At 38.8% G+C, this 19,913-nt stretch overlaps 1 protein-coding gene across 1 annotated transcript; it reads left to right on the top strand.

Moving 5' to 3' along the window:
* Positions 1-16: 16 nt before the first annotated feature.
* Positions 17-18,274, top strand: LOC119767430 (venom serine protease Bi-VSP-like). Its single transcript, XM_038256022.1, has 3 exons — positions 17-174; positions 479-1,533; positions 18,069-18,274. Exons 1-3 carry the CDS (start codon positions 17-19, stop codon positions 18,272-18,274), a joined length of 1,419 nt encoding a protein of 472 aa, XP_038111950.1.
* Positions 18,275-19,913: the final 1,639 nt, after the last annotated feature.

The following is a 19,913-nucleotide window of genomic DNA, read 5'->3' as shown; positions in this document are numbered from 1 at the left end:
ACCGCAAGTGTACTCCATGGTGCGGTTGGTTGGCGTGGCGCGGTACACGGCCACGTGCCACGGCCACTGGCCATCGGAGGTCTTCACCTTGCGAATCCCGCACTCGTTGCTGCTGATCCAGGAACGTTGCTGGCGAGTCGGGACTAACAGTAGTAGAAATGGAACGACTGCTAGGTAAAATTTCATCTCAAAGCAACAACTTCTTCAGACAATGTTGCAAATTGGACTGACTGTTATCAGCAGAGTTGTTCTTTATGGTATAATCGTATAACCCAACTTTGAAACCAGTTTCAAATGGACCGGTTGGAGCTTGATTGGCGCCGATTTATTCATGACGTGATTCAGTTTGAGTGACGGTCCAGTTTGGCATAGAACTCTCAAGGTAGAAGATTGCTTTGTTACGCACTCGGAACAAAATGTTTAGATTCAATTTATTCTACTATTTTGTCATACCACTTCTAACGTGCGTTGAGTGCAGTGATTTTTTCCAGTGTGGTCAACGTCAAGTCAGTGCTCCAAACATTACAATCGCAGCAAGCGACACCTATCGAGGCCAGTGGCCGTGGCACGTGGCGATCTACCTTGCAAGACCCAATCAAAGGCTAAATTACACGTGCGCTGGTACCTTAATAGGGACGAAATATGTTCTAACGGCTGGTCAGTGTACTCGGGACCAGAATGGAAACGAAGAATTGAGCGAGAAATTCTTCATTCGATTGGGAGCCTACGATCTGGGCCGAGTGAACCGGAACGTTGAGCGGTATCGGACAGTGCAGCGAATTCATCGAGCTCTTGAAGATGAAAGAGAACTAGTTGAAATGGCGGATGATGTCAGGGATCGGAGGGTGGAGGTTGCGATTTTGGAGCTGGAAACTCACGTAAGATTTACTAGATACGTCCAACCGGCCTGCGTTCATCCCCAAGCTATTTTTTTCACGAATGCCACGGTCATTGGATGGAGATCTACAACGAATCATAGCTCGTCCGCGGAGCTTAGAAATTATCTAATGCCAATTCTTGATGATTATGATTGCCTCTACTCAGAGTTTGGACCTTTCTTCAGAGAAATGCCATGGTGTGTCGGATATCCCAATGGCACTGGCCTCTGTTACGGGGATGTAGGAGGAGGTCTTTACAACGTAGTAGACGGCATGTGGCACGTTATAGGCGTATTGTTTGAGGCTTCTCCAAAAGAAAATGACCAAAGATGTGTAACAAAGAGTTACGCACTGTATAATTCAGTTGATTACTATAAACAATTTATTTTGAAATATACTGGATTGTCGTATCTTGATAGAGACAAAACGACGATTAATGCCACGGATCTAAAATCATCACCGAAACGCTCAAATTTGTTTCCAAAACAATGTGGAAATTTTATTCCCAATAAGCAACCTGACAGTGAAGACGTACACACTATGGAACAGCCTTGGTTGGCCATTATTGGAAGAAAAGATTATACAGATAAGGATCCTTCCTTTTATTGTTTAGGTTCACTCATCAACAAACGCTATGTATTGACTTCTGCTGCCTGTATTTATGGCGTCATCCATAAAGTATGTCACGCTAAAATCGGGCAAAATTAACCCCCCCTCCCCCCTATGTCACACTTTGTCACACTTGCTCCGACCCCCCCCTCGAAAAGTATGTCACGCTTTGTCGGACCCCCCCCCCCCCTTCTTACCATCTTATTTTTTGTACAATTTTAGCATGATTATTTGGATTATTTTCAAATTCGAGGTTCAATCGAGAAAGTTTTGAATTTTTACAGGTGTATTTGGATTTTTTTTTTGAATGTTGTAGAAATCATTATCAATAGTTTTTTTTTTGAAATCTTATGATTTAAGCATATTAAATCTATCATCAAAAACTCTGTTTCTTAATGCCTTGAATCGTGTTTTATTTATGAGTAAAGTTTATCAAACATTAAAGTTTTTTTACAACAATTTTTTAAGACTGAATTTTTAGTATTCAAGAAATTGTCTAGCGTGACGTCACAGTTTCACGTACCCCCTCTCCCCTTGTCACACTTTGTCACACTTGCGACATCCCCCTCCCCCTAGAGCGTGACGTACTTTATGGATGACGCCTATAGAGGGAGCATGTAAGATGAACTGTTTAAATTCATAGGCAGCTGCCGACCACTTTAATAAGTTACATTTCACTTTTGCAGGAACACGGTGCGACTAGGAGAGAATAGTCTGAACAAGATTAAAAATTGCAGTGTGAACCCCGAACCCGATTGTTTCCTACCTGCTCAGGACTTTGAAGTTCAGTACCACATTCATCATGAAAGTTACGACGAAAAAAATCAAATATTAATCTTCTCATTGAAAAGTGCCGGCGACAAAATTGGGCGAAAAGTTCACCGCCCGGAGATCGCGAGTTGGCGCGAGCGAATGAACACCGCGAAAAAAGATTCGGGGGTGCATTGGGGTTAAATGATCATTTCGTCATTCGGTTTAATTAAAAAATAATTATGTTTTCGTAAATATCGCTACTTTGATGCGATGTAATTCATTTTTACAGTAAATTAGGCATTGTTACATCAAATTTGACCTTTCAAACGCACTAGAATGGCCAAATTTTAAAACATCAATGTTTGCCAATTTGACCGTTTTACCCCCAATTCCCCTTGTAGAACAAAAGAAAAGTTCATCCGCGGTCTGTCAGCAGCGTGCTGTTTTGTTTGCTGGATCAACATTTGGAAATGTCGAACGTTGAAGGAAATCGCTCAAAAAATGGAAATTAACCGATTTCAAATGTTATGGCCGTAAATGAAATATAAGGGTGGCTAATTTTTGATTCCGATCTGTAAAACTAGTTCTGGCGAGGGTTCTGGGCACTGCGGCAATCGATTTTACCGGCGGGTTGCTTCCGGTTGCATTTGATTTGAGGAAAAGGTTTTTCAATCCACCAGGGGCTTATTCGGGGGCAACAGTTTCGGTAATCCGAAACTTCCGGTAAGTTTGCAGTGTTGACCATGAAAAACAAACTTAGACCAATCTTTGAAGTGTGCGCTCTTTTTGAGGAGGGGGCGCAAACCGAAGAAGAGCGCAACTCGGGGGAGCGTTATTTCGGGGTTTGATGCGCAAATCAAAGGAGCGTTATTGCAGGGTTTTGGCGTAAAATGGGATTTTCTTTTTTAATTTTATTTACAATCAAACGAAACATTTCTATAAGGGGTCATCCACAAAACACAGATAATGGGCCATCCTCAAATCTGGGTATCCAAGAACTCCCGGATGTCATGGCCTAGATAGCTACCTGATCAACGGAGGTCTCGACGGAGGTCTATATGGGTGAATTAACCATCGGTATACACTCAACCCCGGATGGTTGTCACTTTTTCGTTTGACACTTTTTTAGTTTGTACCCCGTTGGTTGGTCAAAGTCAAACTAAAAAGTGACGAACTGTCACTTTTTACACGGCGCTCACGCACACTATCAAAACACACGTTTGGTAGTGTGCGTGAACTCCGTGTAAAAGGGGTGTCAAACTAAAAAGTGACCCCGTTCGTCTGTTAACAGTTGGTGTCAAACCATCGGGGTTTGAGTGTAGCTTCAGTGAACAACGATGGACACACTGGGGTACGTTGGATTGTTATAAGTCTTCTAAGAACTCCTTGAAGTTATGACCTGGATATCAACCAGATCAACGGAGGTCTATATGGGTGAATTAACCATCGGTATAGCTTCAGGTTGCTTCAGTGAACCACGATGGATACCCTTCGCCATGTTGGATTATTATGGGTCCTCCAGGAACTCCCGGGAGTTATGACCTGATGATCCAAGGCTGTATATCATAGGTACTCATGATCTTGCTTTGCATTAGTGTGAGTGCATGACTCCGTGCCACTAAAACCAAAACAATAACAATCGAACAATGGACCGTGCCAGGAAAAGCAAAACATAAACAATGTCAGTGGCAGTGGAGTGAGAGAGTCAGAGATAACGATTTTGACAACCGCACTACTACACACTCGCGAGTACCTTAGGTAGAAAGCCATGCTGATGATCTACCTAATCAACGGGTGTCTATATGGGTGTATTAACCATTGTAACTATAATCTTTTTTAGACTAAAAAAAGTTTTTAATTCAAACCTGGTCATAACTTAAAACTTTGCCAATGTTTGGTATTCAGAAAATCTTATCTCAAGATACAGATTTGCGAAAACATTCACAGCACTTGTGTATGGACAGACACCATTTTGTATGAAAAATATGAGGCAATAGTGCACAATAACTATTTTGGTCATAAAAAAAAAAATCAATGAACAAGGTTTCATACAAATCTGAAAATGCAATCAAATGTCGATTTGCATTAACGAAAGGAATTAAATACTTTGTTGAATCCAAATTAACGCCTCATTTTTCTGTTTGTTTGTTGTTGTGCAGGTTTGGTTTCAAATATTTCGTTTGATATGTTTCACACTAGCGTGCCCAGCTCTTTGAGGAAGGTGGGGCAATAATATGGACGTTTTGAAAAATACGTAATTTGACCAAATTTAGAACAAATTTTTGAGGATGGTGAGGCCTCCTGGATTGTTATGGGTTTCCCAGGAACTCTCGGAAGTCAGGTAAATCATCAGGTCATAACTCTCGGGAGTTCCTGGAGGACCCATAATAATCCAACATGGCGAAGGGTATCCATCGTGGTTCACTAAAGCTATCTGAAGCTATACCGATGGTTAATTCACCCATATAGACCTCCGTCGAGACCTCCGTTGATCAGGTAGCTATCTAGGCCATGACATCCGGGAGTTCTTGGATACCCAGATTTGAGGATGGCCCATTATCTGTGTTTTGTGGATGACCCCTTATAGAAATGTTTCGTTTGATTGTAAATAAAATTAAAAAAGAAAATCCCATTTTACGCCAAAACCCTGCAATAACGCTCCTTCGATTTGCGCTCAAACCCCGAAATAACACTCCCCCGAGTTGCGCTCTTCTTCGGTTTGCGCCCCCTCCTCAAAAAGAGCGCACACTTGAAAGATTGGTCTAAGTTTGTTTTTCATGGTCAACACTGCAAATATGAAACTTACCGGAAGTTTCGGATTACCGAAACTGTTGCCCCCGAATAAGCCCCTGGTGGATTGAAAAACCTTTTCCTCAAATCAAATGCAACCGGAAGCAACCCGCCGGTAAAATCGATTGCCGCAGTGCCCAGAACCCTCGCCAGAACTAGTTTTACAGATCGGAATCAAAAATTAGCCACCCTTACCTTTCATTTACGGCCATAACATTTGAAATCGGTTAATTTCCATTTTTTGAGCGATTTCCTTCAACGTTCGACATTTCCAAATGTTGATCCAGCAAACAAAACAGCACGCTGCAGACAGACTGCGGATGAACTTTTCTTTTGTTCTACAAGGGGAATTGGGGGTAAAACGGTCAAATTGGCAAACATTGATGTTTTAAAATTTGGCCATTCTAGTGCGTTTGAAAGGTCAAATTTGATGTAACAATGCCTAATTTACTGTAAAAATGAATTACATCGCATCAAAGTAGCGATATTTACGAAAACATAATTATTTTTTAATTAAACCGAATGACGAAATGATCATTTAACCCCAATGCACCCCCAAATCTTTTTTCGCGGTGTTCATTCGCTCGCGCCAACTCGCGATCTCCGGGCGGTGAACTTTTCGCCCAATTTTGTCGCCGGCACTTTTCAATGAGAAGATTAATACATGATATTGGATTGACACGCTTGTTGAAAGATGTTGTGTATCAAGGTTTGCGTTAAAAATACCCAAAGGTTATAATTATTTCTATTCACTTATATCTGATATACTTTTAGATCATATTCAACCTGTGTGCCTGCCAGTTACTGACGACCTCAAAAAGCAACAACTATCTCAGTACATTTTAGCTGGCTGGCATGAAGGGTGGAACACTTTTTTATCGTTTGTAAAGCCACAAAAAAGACGGTTCAAAGAATGGAACTCACCGAGTGTCTTGAGCAGCGAAAAACATTAAACGCTTCCATAAAACTATTTCAGGATGCCATTTTTTGTACCAATGATACCGTCCATTTCTCAAAATGTATTGGATACGGTGGAGAACCACTGGGATATCCAGTCCAGCACTACAACGAACGCTATGTTCAGTTTGGAATAAGATCATTTAGAGACGATTGTAGATTTTTCTCTTTGGTTTACACGAACATTTCATATTACATGGATTGGATTGAGGCCAACATGGAGATGGATGCCCCACAAGAAGGTCGCGCCCTTTTGAAAAGAAAGGGAACCGATTTCTTGATTAGGTCCTAAACATTTTAATAGAATTTGAATATTATATCAAAAATTTAAAACTTGTGAATTTCCAGTCCAAAGCTCTAAATTCGATATTTTTATAGATTAAGTCAGCGTTGCGCACATGCATTTTGGGCCAAATTTAGTCAAGAATGCCTTTTTTACAGCTCTCAATGCCTCACCTAATGACCTTCATAGATCTCCAAAATTATATTTCAATCTTGAGAAATTTAATAAAAACTAAAAAAAAACTCCGTGCATTATTGTCACTCTTTATATAAAAGAAGCTCCAATCTTGTCGTACTGCCTTGATACACCCTGAAAATTACTGTAAGTGCGACAACTGGCCAAAGGGTTTTCAGGTCAGTACGCGTATGACAAACGTTCATGCCCGACTACCGGTAACATTTTTAATAATTCGGGACTCCAGCAACCAAATTCAACCAAACTTCAGGCCAATGCACAGAATGGTCAGCCAAACAAAACGTGTTTGTTATTGTTTACATTGCGTGTTCCAGTTTTTGTTTATTCAAGGTCAAACATTAAAACGCGTTTTTCTCGGAACGTCAAAAAGCGACAAGATAGCACGACAAGGTTTAGGTGGCAATTTTTAACATTTAACAAAAAAAAATACAAATCTATATGAATCATCGAAATTAGTGACACTCCTTTGAGATTAAGATACCAACTGTAATTCAAACATTTTCTTCAACCTGTAGAAACCTCGCTAAATGTCATGGCCTCCCACGATCCTCCAACCATCCATATGTGACAACCAAAACCCGTAAATATTGCATAAATTATAAATTTGTTGCTACGCCAACTGGAAACTTCTGTGGTTTTGCACTCCAAGCGACCAAACCAAAATCTCGTAATTGGACTCTAAAACCTAACTTAATTTATATAAATCCAGACAAATTTTCCATATTCCTTCACCGAAAAAAAGTGATTCCAAGTTTTCTCTCCACTCTTTCTTAAGGGACCACCTCACCTCCCCGGCTGCCAATCAATCTTGATTGGCAGATTTTTCCCATTTAATTTCCTGTCCTGTCTCTGCTGTCTGCTGCCCGGAAGGAGAGGAAGCAGCAAAAACCACGAGAATCGCTTTCAATTGGCAATAAATTAAAGCTCACCGGCCAAGAGTAATGTGTCTAGAATTTTAAATTTTCCTCCCCGTATTTTATTAGCCAAAGCCATATTCTCTAACTGAAGCGCACCAGCTGCCCTCCCGGAAAATGTGTGGCTTCCAGGAAAAAAAACGCCTTCGAAAGGTTTCGTTTTTTTATTATTATGGGAAAGGCGTTATTTATCCCCAAGTGGGCCGAAAGGACGAAACGAAAAAAAAAGAAAGAAAGAATTAACACAAAATTTATCCGCACTCCATAAACACTTATTTATTGTTTTGGGCCCACTTTGTGAAGGGGGGTGGGGAGAAACGGGGAAGCTTTCACAGCAGGAAGTGACAATTCGGGATATTTCTTCCTGTCAGAGGAAAAGGGAACGGTGGCCAGGAAATCCCAAATTTGCCACCGAAATTGATGATGACCACTAATCATAGGGTGAGGGAGGTGGATTGGGAGAGTGCGGTACGTGACTGAACATTTTGATTGGAGAAGTAACGGGGAGTTTGTTTTATTTCAGCTTGTCTATGTTTTCTAGACTTTTTACAGTGGTGATTAGTAATATTTTATAAACCTCTTTTCTCAAATGTTTTGTGTTGTGAGATTTAGCTTGACTTTTAATTTTCTTTTTTTTTCTTTCGTTTAAAATATTTTTGTTATTTTTTTTAAATTGAGAATAACATTTCAAAAGGGCTAAATATTCAATATTACGCCCTTTTAAAATGTTAGTCTTGATTTAAATTTTTTGAATTTTTTTTTTTGAGAAGATCGGAAAATTTTACGAATGTTTCATATTTTAACATTGTAAATCGGACCATTAGTTGCTGAGATATCGACATTAGAGAACGGTTGGTTGTGGTGAGACTTAGAAAACATCAATTTTCCTGTTTTTAAACACTTGCATGGCAATATCTCAGCGACTAAGGATCGTATCAACAAAGTTCGAAAAAGCAAAATATTGAGAATTTTCTCAGTTTTCCAAAAATATTTTTTTCAAAGGTGGGCAAACATGTGCACTAATTTAAAAAAATTCAAAACTGCGACTATTTTCAAAAAAGTTACCTAATAATGGCTTTAACTTGCAAACGGTGCACTTTATCAAAATTTCAATAAAGTACTTTTTGATTGCAAATTTGATTTTACATCGAAAAATGAAGTTGAAATTTTTTTACGGCCGGTATTTCGATTGATTAAAAAAAATCATAACTCGGTCAAAGATTTTTTGCACAACCTGAAAATTCTGTAAAGTTGGCATTTTATGTCCTCTAAAACATATCAAAAAATTATAAAAAATTAAAATAGTTTTTTTTTTGCAAATCAAGTTTTAGTGACAAAAAGTTAAATAAAAAATCAACAATTTTTTTTACCGTGCATCGTTTTTTTCAAAAAAAAAACCCTTCAAAAGATACAGTGCATACCGAAGGCACCAAAAATGTTTCAGTCGGATTAAAAATTACAAAAAAAAACGAATGACTGAAATCTGAGAGAACTTCTCAATATTTTTTCTAATTACTTCAAAATATTTAAATTGGGAAAATGCGTTTGAAATGGTTTTAAGTTGTTTGCACTTCTTTTTCCATTGTTAAATATATATTTTCCCCCTGATTTTTTAACTTGATAAAAAAAAACATGAATAACATATGACTGTCATATGCATATTTCATTAATTTGCTCATACCATTATTGATTTCACTTGCAATTCTATTGCAGCATTTTTTTAACATAAAAATTGTGATAAAAGTTATAGGCAGTTCTGTTATATTCAGAATTTAAAATTTAAGTAGCCAAGATTAAAGTTATTTTAGCAAGGCCACTCAAATTTTTAACCTCATGTCTTATTCTTTGCCTTAATGTTTAGATTATTGGAAAAACCAAACTGATTTTTATACATTATTTTATATCAAGATTTGTAAGTAATATTGTCCATATTTCTTGCCTTCCTCACCTTACTGAGGAAAGGCTATAAAATCACTCAGAAAACGAACTTCTTAGTTTTACCTCCTAGACCCACCTTCATGTATACATATCGACTTAGAATCAAATTCTGAGCAAATGTCTGTGTGTGTGGTGGGATGTTGATCAAAAATATTTGCACTGGATTATCTCGGCACTTCAATCCGTCTTGGGGTCCCATAAGACGCTATTGGAAATTATAAAGTTTAGTTAAGTACTTCAAAAGTTAAGCTAAAAAAACGATTTTAACAAAAGTCCGGCAGATTGTAAAAAGGGTAGTTTTTGTAAGAAAACCCGTCATGCTATACATTTTTAGAAAGGTAATAAAAAGACCCTTCCAACGCGTTAAAAACATTTAAGATCTGACAACCCTATCAAAGGTTATTACACCCAAAACTGGCAGCGCTAGTCCGAGAGAATGATGGTCTCGAGTCGAGAGAATAGTGGTACCATTCACGGACGCAGAGAACACAGCTCGAGATGGGCGATAGAACTATTCTCTCGAGGTTCATTTGCAAAAAAAAGTTCATCCGTCAAACAAAAAACCAAAAGTGTCGACAACGGGAATCGAACCAGAGACCTTTTACAAACCAATCCAATGACTTAGCTGCCTCGGCCACCACAGTTTGGTGACCAAGGAGAAGTCAGAAGTCGATGTATGACACTTGTTGGAGATTTATTGATTCAACTAACGAATGAACTCATTTGTTATGATGGTGTGAGTTGGTACCATTATTCTATCGATTTTGGCACTGAGCCCTCAATAAATTTTGAGAGAACGATTATCTCGACTCTGAATTTTGGGTGTAGCACTTAAGTGTTATTTATGAACTTTTAAGAGGCCGGATCTCAGATATTTTCATGAAAACGTTGTCCGGATCTATCATGCGACTTGTCGTTGGATAGGTAACCAAAATACCTTTTCAATGAGTTCAATAGATTGCAGATCTGACAAACCTATCCAATGTTATAAGCACATAAGAGCCCTGAATTATGAAAATCTGACTACCCAATCTGATGGTATGAAGAATGAATCAAGTTGATACACAGAAAAAAATCAATTCCCGTAATTACTTGGCTAAGGGAGCGTTCTTTTATTACGTAACGCAGTTGGGGGAGAGGGGGGTCGGAGGTCGTGTTACGCTCCATACAAAATTTTTAAAATTTGTATGGAAATTTTGTTACGAGGGGGAGTCTAAAAAAACCGATGTTTTGCGTTACGTAATAAAAGAACGCTCCCTAATCATCCCAATTTATTACGTCACTCTTTAATTTCTATTTAACAATAATTTCTCCGCTAAAAAAATTCTTCTTTTCTTTTGATTATAATTTTTCACAAACTTGTTTTTTTAAGAAACTATCTCGTGTAGAATCGAGTCTTTAATGCTCTTTTATTTTCTTAATTTTCTTTCTCTATCAAATCTTTACCTTTGCCTACTGCCGGTTCGCGTCGCGCTTAATTTTCGTCGTCGTCGACTTGTTTGTTGTCTCCCTTATATGTGCGTGCATTTTTATTTTCATTTTTGAGTGTTCCTTCCGGGCGGTTTGCGTGATTTGACAATTGATTTTGTGCATTCTGCCGGTTTCGCCGTTACCGACAAACCCGAGTTTGTAGAATTTTAAGTTTATTGCAGATGAAATTCGTTAAATACAGACATCTCGTCATCGCCGCGTTTTTGATTAAAGATCGATCGTTAAATAAAAGCTATTTTTGGTATTATAGCCTTTGTTTACAATTATCTCTTCACGATTTCGCGATTTCAATAGATTCCCTTCCGTTATGTAGCATTTATGTCGCATCGCAGATTGTCACGATCGTACGCTTTACGTTTAATTAAATAAACAAATATGTAGATCGCTCCAAATCACTCACTGAGATTAATATTTTACTCTCTTTTTACATATCGCTTTGGTTTTATCTTTCCACAGCCGGCTGTCTAAGATCAAACCGTTGATATAAAATTCAACATATAAACGGGAACTGTCTCAACAGCAGCATCCGATTGCTTGCCTTGAGAATAATACATCATCCCTCCAAACAAAACATTCGATTTTGGGTCGCATCATCATCTTCTATGATGAATCCTGACCAAACACCCTATCCTACTAACAAATTTTCAGGTTCCTGGCGCTCGTGGGGTGTAAGCACAGAGTAAATCAGCTGCCCTAGTAGCAACCTGCGCTAACTAACATTCCCGTCCCTTAAACTCGAGGTCTACAAACTGACATGGCGGGCGCCGTTGGTGGCCAATGACTGTTACCTATTCGCAACTGATCTAGCTTTGGCAATCATGGTGTTTTATCTTTTCAGCGCATTCATACATGCTGTTGATAAGGGAAACACCATTAGATCGTCGAAGCCTATGTTCAGTAGTGCTGAAAGGATATTACGGTTCTGTTCAGCAACGGAGGGGCAACCATGGGTGATCTCTCATGCTCATGCTCATGCTCATGCTCAGAAAAAAATCAATTCCCGTAATCGTGAATTAAGTTCACGAATGTGAGATCCACGAAGGAATTTATTCATGAGTATGGTGCATTTGCACCATAAACGTGAATATATTCCTTCGTGGTTCTCATAATCGTGAACAGACTTCACGGTTTCGAGAATTGTTTTTTTTCTGTGTAGAACATTGAAAGGTCCACCCTTTTGTATCTATTTTGGATAGCATTACCCTCAAAATGTGAGGAAGGCACCAACCACCTAAGGGTGGATTAAGTAAAGTTTTTTTTAAAATGAAATGAGAAATATTCCGCGTTTCAAGTCTATTGAAAATTTAAATCATAGATGTGTCATTAAAATGCAACTTGAAAAATATTTTATTAAAAATTTTAAGAAATTTTGCAGTGTTTCAGAAGCAATTCATAAAATTTTAAAATTTAAATTTTCTACAATTCATCCGTAGAAAATTTCATAACTTATTGGAGCTTTCTAAAGATGATTCAGCTTATTTTTTAACTACAAAATCATGCTGCATTTTTTATGAAGGATAATTGTTATAGTAAAATTCGTTCAAATCAAGGAGTTGCCATTCGAAGTAATCGAAAATTCGAATCAGCGAATTCGTTTGGTAATGTGATTTATCAGATTTTTGTTTGTTGAATGTAGATTTAAGAAATTGTGTGGACGACTTCCTTATTCTTCAAAACGGCAAAATGGACTAATTTCAGTTTTCAGACAGTGTCCTAAATATTTGCAGTTGTTTACAAGTTCCTTGCTAAAATTCGCAACTCTAAGAAAATCTCACGCCAGTTTGCCCTGTAAACCTTAACTTATTCGCAATCCAAAAGAAAGCCGTCGCCTACTCCGAGGTGAAAATTAATTCACACCAGCTTGTTGATCGATGGTCGTCGATGCCATAATTTACAGCTCGATCCTACTCCCAGCAGAAGGTTCCTGTGAACGAGCACCAATGTTTGTTTCCAACCGCGGAGATCGATTCGCACCTCTTTGCGTATATCATCTTGTTTGTGGAAAAAAGGCCGCAAGAAGAAGAAATTAAGGCCCAACACTGCAGCAGAGTCTTCCTCGGCGAAGGGAAATAAAACCATTTTAAGACCCCGTTTTATTCGCACTCGCGGGCTCGCGCGCGCCCTCCGTTTATATAAAGATTATAAATAAATTTATGTCCAATCATTAAAATGCTGTAAATGCATTGTAAATCAAAACGATTCCGGTTCGCGCGCCCGTTTTATATCTCTTCGGTGGAGTCGTAACGTACTTCTCCGGACATGTGTTCTTGGCTTGTTTTGGGTTGTTGCTCTGCTTAAGCCCTTGATGCGCCCCTCTTCTGGTGCAAAACTGGGCCTTATTGGGTCTGCGGCGGTGGCTTTTATTACAACTCGCTTCTTGGCGAGGTGGATTTAGAGCTCTGAAGCGCCTCGTTTTCTGATGGTGGCGCATTCGTTTAAAGTTCCGTTCTGAAAGAGTTTAAACTTGAAAGGGAGTTTACTTAGTGCGGAACGGAGTTTCAAACGAATGTGCCATCCCAGTCTACTCTGTGTGAAAAGAGGGGGCGTAATAAATTCTGGAACGAGTCTTCGACCCCGGAATGCGCCACCTTACCGAGTAGGCTTTGGTTTCATGATCGGGGGCGCGCGCGCGAGTGGGTTCCTTCTGCGCCACTTTATGGACATCGAAGGAGGCCGCCGCCGTGCCGCGCATTTGTTTACTTAATTGAGATATTCTGCATTATCGATGTTTTTCGCTTTAATTGATTGTTATCGATGGAGGCGCGCGCTGGCGAAGATTATTGTTATCTTAATTGGCCGCGGTCTGGACATCTTAATCTCGCTGGTGGGAAGATGACCGGAATGTTGGAACTAGTTGGCCGAGGTTGTGGTAATGGGATGTAATCGATAAAGCAGCATTCGTTGAACCGTAACCCGAATGTCAAGGCCTGCTATGGCCTCCCTCGCCAGGTCTGTCTGCCTCTTCAAACTTCCAGTGAGTTGCTCATTACGACGGTTGATGTGTGTTCAAACAGATGTGAACAACAATCAAAATATCGATTTCAAACGAGACGAGACTCGAGGAAACAGAAAAATCTCATTTGGCCGGTGAAGCTGACAAAAAGCCAACCCGAAATCCAACCCAAATTAACTTGTAGAAGGTTTCGGGTTCCAACCCGTCCCTCAACCAAACGGAAAGACAAAGACCGCACCACCAGCTTCAAAGATTAGAGACCTGAAACGAACCCCGAAAGAGGGAAAAATCTCTGACCCTTCCAACAAAGAAATAATTTAATCTCGTCGTCAGATATCCCGTCTGGCGTTCCGCCCCTGACGTTTGTGTGAGCTACCTGGCACCACACATCACCTTGGTCCTCGGGATGCCATTAAAGCTTTATCTCGCTCGTTCACGCTCTATTTACAGTTTTGACACAACCCCAACCCCCTCCCTCCCCCAACAACCCATCAACCAAAGTTCTGCATTCTGACGGAAAATAATTAATTAATGTCGTCGTCGTTGGCTGTCGTCCCCAATTGACTGCGAGTTTGATACCTCCACACTTGACCACACCACAATCCGGGGTGGACGGACCTTCCCCATCTTTTGTATTGATTTTTCGTTGTTTTGTTTTGGGGTTTCTTCTTCCCTTCGTTCTACTGTCTACATGGCGGACAGCCAGCACACGCCCTACCTCACACCGATAAGAAGACGACGGGATTTGGGCCGGACCACCTAGGTTGAAGCACCTTGCGCTAACGGCAGCTGCTGCCGGAATGACAGCACGATGTGTCATCGCAGTGGGCGGTGAAATTTGGCGCTTTGGTTTTACGGGGTGGAAGCAATGTCACTTTGATAAACGGGTTTGGTGGGTTTTGTAACCCAAATAATATTTATAAAAATATAATTTTTTTTTTTATTTTAATTTTTAAAATACAGTCCAGACTCGATTATCCGAAGGCCTCGGACAAATTTCACATCGGATAATCGAAACACGAAAAAAATATTTTTTTCGTTGTCCAATTTTTGATTGTCGAGCTTAAGTATGACCCATAAACCACTCTAAAATGATTTAAAATTTTGAAATCCAAGATGGCGGCCAAAATGGCCCGGCTGAAAAATTTAAAAAATGCATTTTTTGATTTAAAATGCAATTAAATATTCAAATTTGACTAAAATGGGGTCGCAGAACTCAAATTTCAGGTTAAAAGTAAAAAAAAAAAATTAAAAATAATATTTTTGGTCACGATACGATTATTTGTAGTCCCATACAAACCTTCGGATAATCCAACTTCGGATAATCGAAACTTCGGATAATCGAGGCTTCGGATAATCGATTCTGGACTGTATTTTAATTGTTTAAGATTTTTTAAATAATTAAAATGATTTCATTTTTTTATAAATGTATTTGGAACATCTATAAAATTATAATGAATTAAAAAGGAAATGTGAAAATGCTAAAAAATAGAAGAATAAACTTTAAAATTTTAAGAATACAAATAGGTGAATTCTTCGCCAACTCACACGAAATCTAAAAAAGTTGCGTGAAACTTCTAAGAAGTAACTTTTATCCCTAATCACGAATCCAAACTCCATTTTTCGATATCTCCATTTTTGAACATTCGAAAAATACTTGTTTTTCAATAATTTGCAGCCTGAAATGGTGAGGGTTTGGAAATTTGCACGGAGAAAAATCAATGCAGAAAATCGTGAACAAGCGTTCATGATATTCGAAACGTGATTCCGATTATCATGAACGCTTGTTCACGATGGGAATGGGATGGGAACTGATTTTTCTCCATGTGGTGTCAAAGAGAGAAAAAAATTAAACGCCCGATTTGATGGCATAGGGGAAATTCTCGTATGTTTGGCAGGTTAAGCACTCGCTCCTAACTCCACCCCATTTGCTGATTTTCACGTTTTAAACAACTAATTTTGCAAAACTTTTGATAGAAACTTGCTTGCTCACTTCTTACTGATCTATTTATCACTCGGTTTCAGTTGAAAACGCTTTTAATTAGCTTTAATTGAATGTAAAAGTTCTTACCTGCCAACATTAGAGGCACGCTGGAATTAGATGCTGTTCCCCTACTCCGAATCCCGGAATGGAAAATTTTATGCTTTTTGAATCTTTATTAACCCAACCCGAGCAGACGGAAATAACTTGAGATTAAAATGTTTTGATATTTAAAAATACTAGGCCAATAACATTTATTGTTAATTATAACAAGATTTATTATTCGTCGTTATGATTTTTTGTTATTGGATTGTTATTGTACACGGAGAAAAAAGAGTTCCCAAAATCGTGAACAAGCGTTCATGAAAATGGGAACCACGAACAAAGTGTTTAAATCCCATGGTACGATTTTGAAAAACGTACCATGGCATTTGAACACTTTGTTTGTGGTTCCCATTTTCAAGAACACTTGTTCACGATTTTGGGAACTCTTTTTTCTCCGTGTAATAACAGACTAATAACATTTTGAGTTATTCTTCGAACAAATCTTTGTTATTATTTTTTTGTTATTTTAACAACTAATCCGATCATCCCAATAACAGTTGGAGGTATTCTTCCATAACAAAAAATGTTATTCCAAAGTTGTTTTGGCTTTCAACCAATATCAGACTAATAACAAATTTTGTTATGGTAACATAAACTGTTATTAAACTCTTATGCAAAAATGGATTTTTCAAGAAGATTCCATAATGCTTTCTGTTATTTTAACAGTATTTGTTATTGAAATTGCATGAATTTTGTTATTACCGTCTACCCGGGAAAAAGGTCATTTTTTCATTTAAAACAAAGAAATACAAAAAAAATGTTCTACAAAGTTGTAGAGCACAAAATTACAAAATAATATTTAAACATAAGAGACGAATTTGAGCGGCCCTGTTCAGAAAAGAATCAATTTCACTTGTTTGCTTGTTTCGAAACCACCGTAGAGCGAACCAAGTCTCTCAAAAGGTTTCCAAACAATCCAAAACCCCCAAAATGCATCACTTGATCACGAAACCGCACTTGACTCGTTTTTTAGGGAGGTCACCGCACTAACCGTACAAAACTAACCACTAACCCAATACTCTTGACCGCTCAGCTTGCCCAAATTGGTCGTCTCTGATCTGAAGCATCGAACTCGTGATCGTGCTCAACAATCGAAGATCGGAGAAAGGCTGAACAAAACAGCGGATGGAAATGGCCCTCCGGGCGTTCAGTCAGTGGCCACGCCACTCACTCGACAAGTGACCTTCTGGGTCACAACCCGCCGCTGGACGCTTGATTAAGAGATTGTTGACTTTATGGCTTTGCGCGGGGGCTTAAGAAGCTGAAGGGAGCGCACAAGTGAAGGCAGAGATATGTTAATTAGGAAAAATGATTTGATAAATTTTCGGGGTGCCACGCCGAGGTCACCCAACGGGCCAATGCCAATGTCGACGACGACGGGGTCCCAGGCAGTGAAGAATTGTGCTGCTGATTGGGACTGAATTGGCGGTGAAATGATGTGATAATCGGTTTTGCGGACCTCTTTTGGTATATATGGAATGGGAGAAAGGGGTTCACGTTTGGGGGTTGAAAGGTTGACGAACTTATGCTAATCAAACAGTCTGGTGGAGAAAGGGTTGAGAAAGGTTTCTGGGGAGTTGACAGACTGTAGCATTTGTGTCACAAAAGACGAAGTCTCTGATCCATAGATTTACTACATTTCGGTTTAAATTGAATAAAATTCACAACATTGAACATTCGAAAAAATACGTATTTTTCAATAGTTTATTATTGTTGAAAAAAATTGAAGACAAGTGAATGCCGAGTCAATTTCCCAACCTGCACCAAATAAAGCACTCGCAATGCCCCAACAATCGACCTCCCAGCGAGGTGCCAACCGTGGTGCAGCACCGATTGCGAATTGTGATTGGTTTTAATTGAAAAAACACGGAGGGAAAACCCCAAATGAATGGAATCAACAACAACGCTGAAAAAAATCAATTTATGAGCTCGCAGCCCCGCAAAGGTCATCGCGATCGATCGGTGTAAAGGACGAAGGCTGTTGTTGTAATTCTGGTGTACAACTCCATTCAACGCCGGATTGCCCCCGGGCTCTCTGTTGAGCGAGTGGCCCTTTTTTTCGAAACCCCACAATGGAAGTGGGTGGATCTGCTGGAAGAAGCAGAAAAAAAAACCCAAGAACCACATCTGTGAGTGCAAAACCCAAAAGAATGGTTGGAGCGCCAGGTTGGCGTTTTTTTTCAATTCACTTCCAACTCTGACTTCTTTTCCATCACCACAGTGATGCATCTCCGCGCCAAGCTCTTCAACCTGGGTGGGCTCGGCCTCGGCACTCTGTCTCTGAAGAGCGGTGCGATTACACAATGGAATTTTCCCGACCCCTTCCTCCACTCAAACCACCTTAAAAATTGTTCCAGCGCGTACATTGTACGAGCAAATCCGCACACGCTTGGTGAAATCAAGGATAAAACCTTGAAGAGCCTATGAGCTGCAGAAATTGTACGCATTTTGAGAAAATTGCTGCAAGAAAAAGTCATCTTGTTCAACTCTCTTGAGAGTCGCCCTCTCTTTCTAGAATGGAATTGTTGAATCACTTTTAATTAATTTAATTGAATCACCAAGGAGGCTGTGCTCAACTACTGCAGCTGCTGCTGTGGTGGCAAAGTGGTTTGTAACAAAGTGCACTGCGGGAAAGAAGCTGCGCTGCGAGAGAGAAGAAAAAACGGAATCTTTCCCGGGTAATCCATCTCCGTTGGTGGTACTGGCCAAGCGCATCGTGGACTTTGGTACCTGCGAAAAGTGATTCCAAGCGGTCGAGTGAGCGATTGGAAGAATTCTTGCCCCTTTCACGACCGGATCAAAAAAAGATTTTGACAAATTCAGCACATTTAATCACAATTTAATGCTTGAAAAATGTTCAGACAAGTTTTGAAAATACATGCTTTTCCTGTCATTGTATAGTGAAAAAATGCCTGCTCAAAAAATAAAACAACAAAAGAGCTAAAAAGTTTACATACCTTTATGAGTTCTAAAAAGATCAACTTTTAAGCACTTGTTACGAAAAATAATAATTTTCAACATTCTTTTGTTTTTATAGTTGACAAATCAAACGGACGTTAACCTAACACAAAAAAAATTCGAAAGTATTTTTCTAACTGCAAAAAAAATTTTCGCAACGCAATGAGAAAACACTGTCAGATTTCGCCGCGTTTATCCAATATTTATATAATTCTGTTTTCTTTTATTTCAGGTAATATTTGTTCGATCTTCAATAATTAGGCAGAAACTATTGTAAAGTGAGTAATCAGTTGTCAATTCTGTTTTAACAATTTTGATTTTTTTTTCTACACACAAACATCGTTTACATTAGAGGTGGGCAAAAAAAGAACGAGCCACTCAAAGAGCCGGATCATTAAAAAGAGTGAACGAACCATGGCTCACAAAAAAAGAACCGCGGTTCTTTTTAAACCTCCAATTCTTTTGAAAGAAACGTTCCAAGATGAAACATTTTTTAAACTTGTTATAAATATAGTTTATTAAATTTCCAACAAATTGTAGTGAGAATTTAAAACACAATTTCAAATGTTTCAATCAAGTTTCAATGCTAGTTAAAAAAATAAATAATAATTGTCTCTTGGTGATCTTTCTCATCAAATTACATTGAAAGACTATCAATAGCAATTAATGTTAATATTCGAAAACCACTTAATAGTTTTCAAGCTCATATTTTCAGTTTCCTACTTTTTTAAATTCCAAAAGAAAATGATTTCCTAAACAAAGTGAAGAAACTTTTCAATGTACTGACCTTGATGTACGGTTTTAACCGAATAAAAATTTTAGCATTTCAAATTGCTTAACTTGTATATTATTACCAAAAATCTACTAAATAGCTGAAAGATTTTGTAAAAAAAATTAAATCCTCTGCCCGAATAAACTTCAGCGTTTATAGACATTATCGATGAAATCAGAGTGTAGAAAAGAGTAAACAAAATACTCTCTCTAGATAAAATATCAGCATTAGTTCAATTTTGGCAGAAATAAACGCAATTTTAAAATTGAGGACCCGGTTCCAGTGGTAGAAAAGACAGTTCTCCCATAACGAATACTTTGTAGAAAAAAGCAAAAA

Source organism: Culex quinquefasciatus, chromosome 2, assembly GCF_015732765.1.
Source record: "Culex quinquefasciatus strain JHB chromosome 2, VPISU_Cqui_1.0_pri_paternal, whole genome shotgun sequence".
NCBI lineage: Eukaryota > Metazoa > Arthropoda > Insecta > Diptera > Culicidae > Culex > Culex quinquefasciatus.
This window is presented reverse-complemented; position numbering and strand designations above follow the sequence as displayed.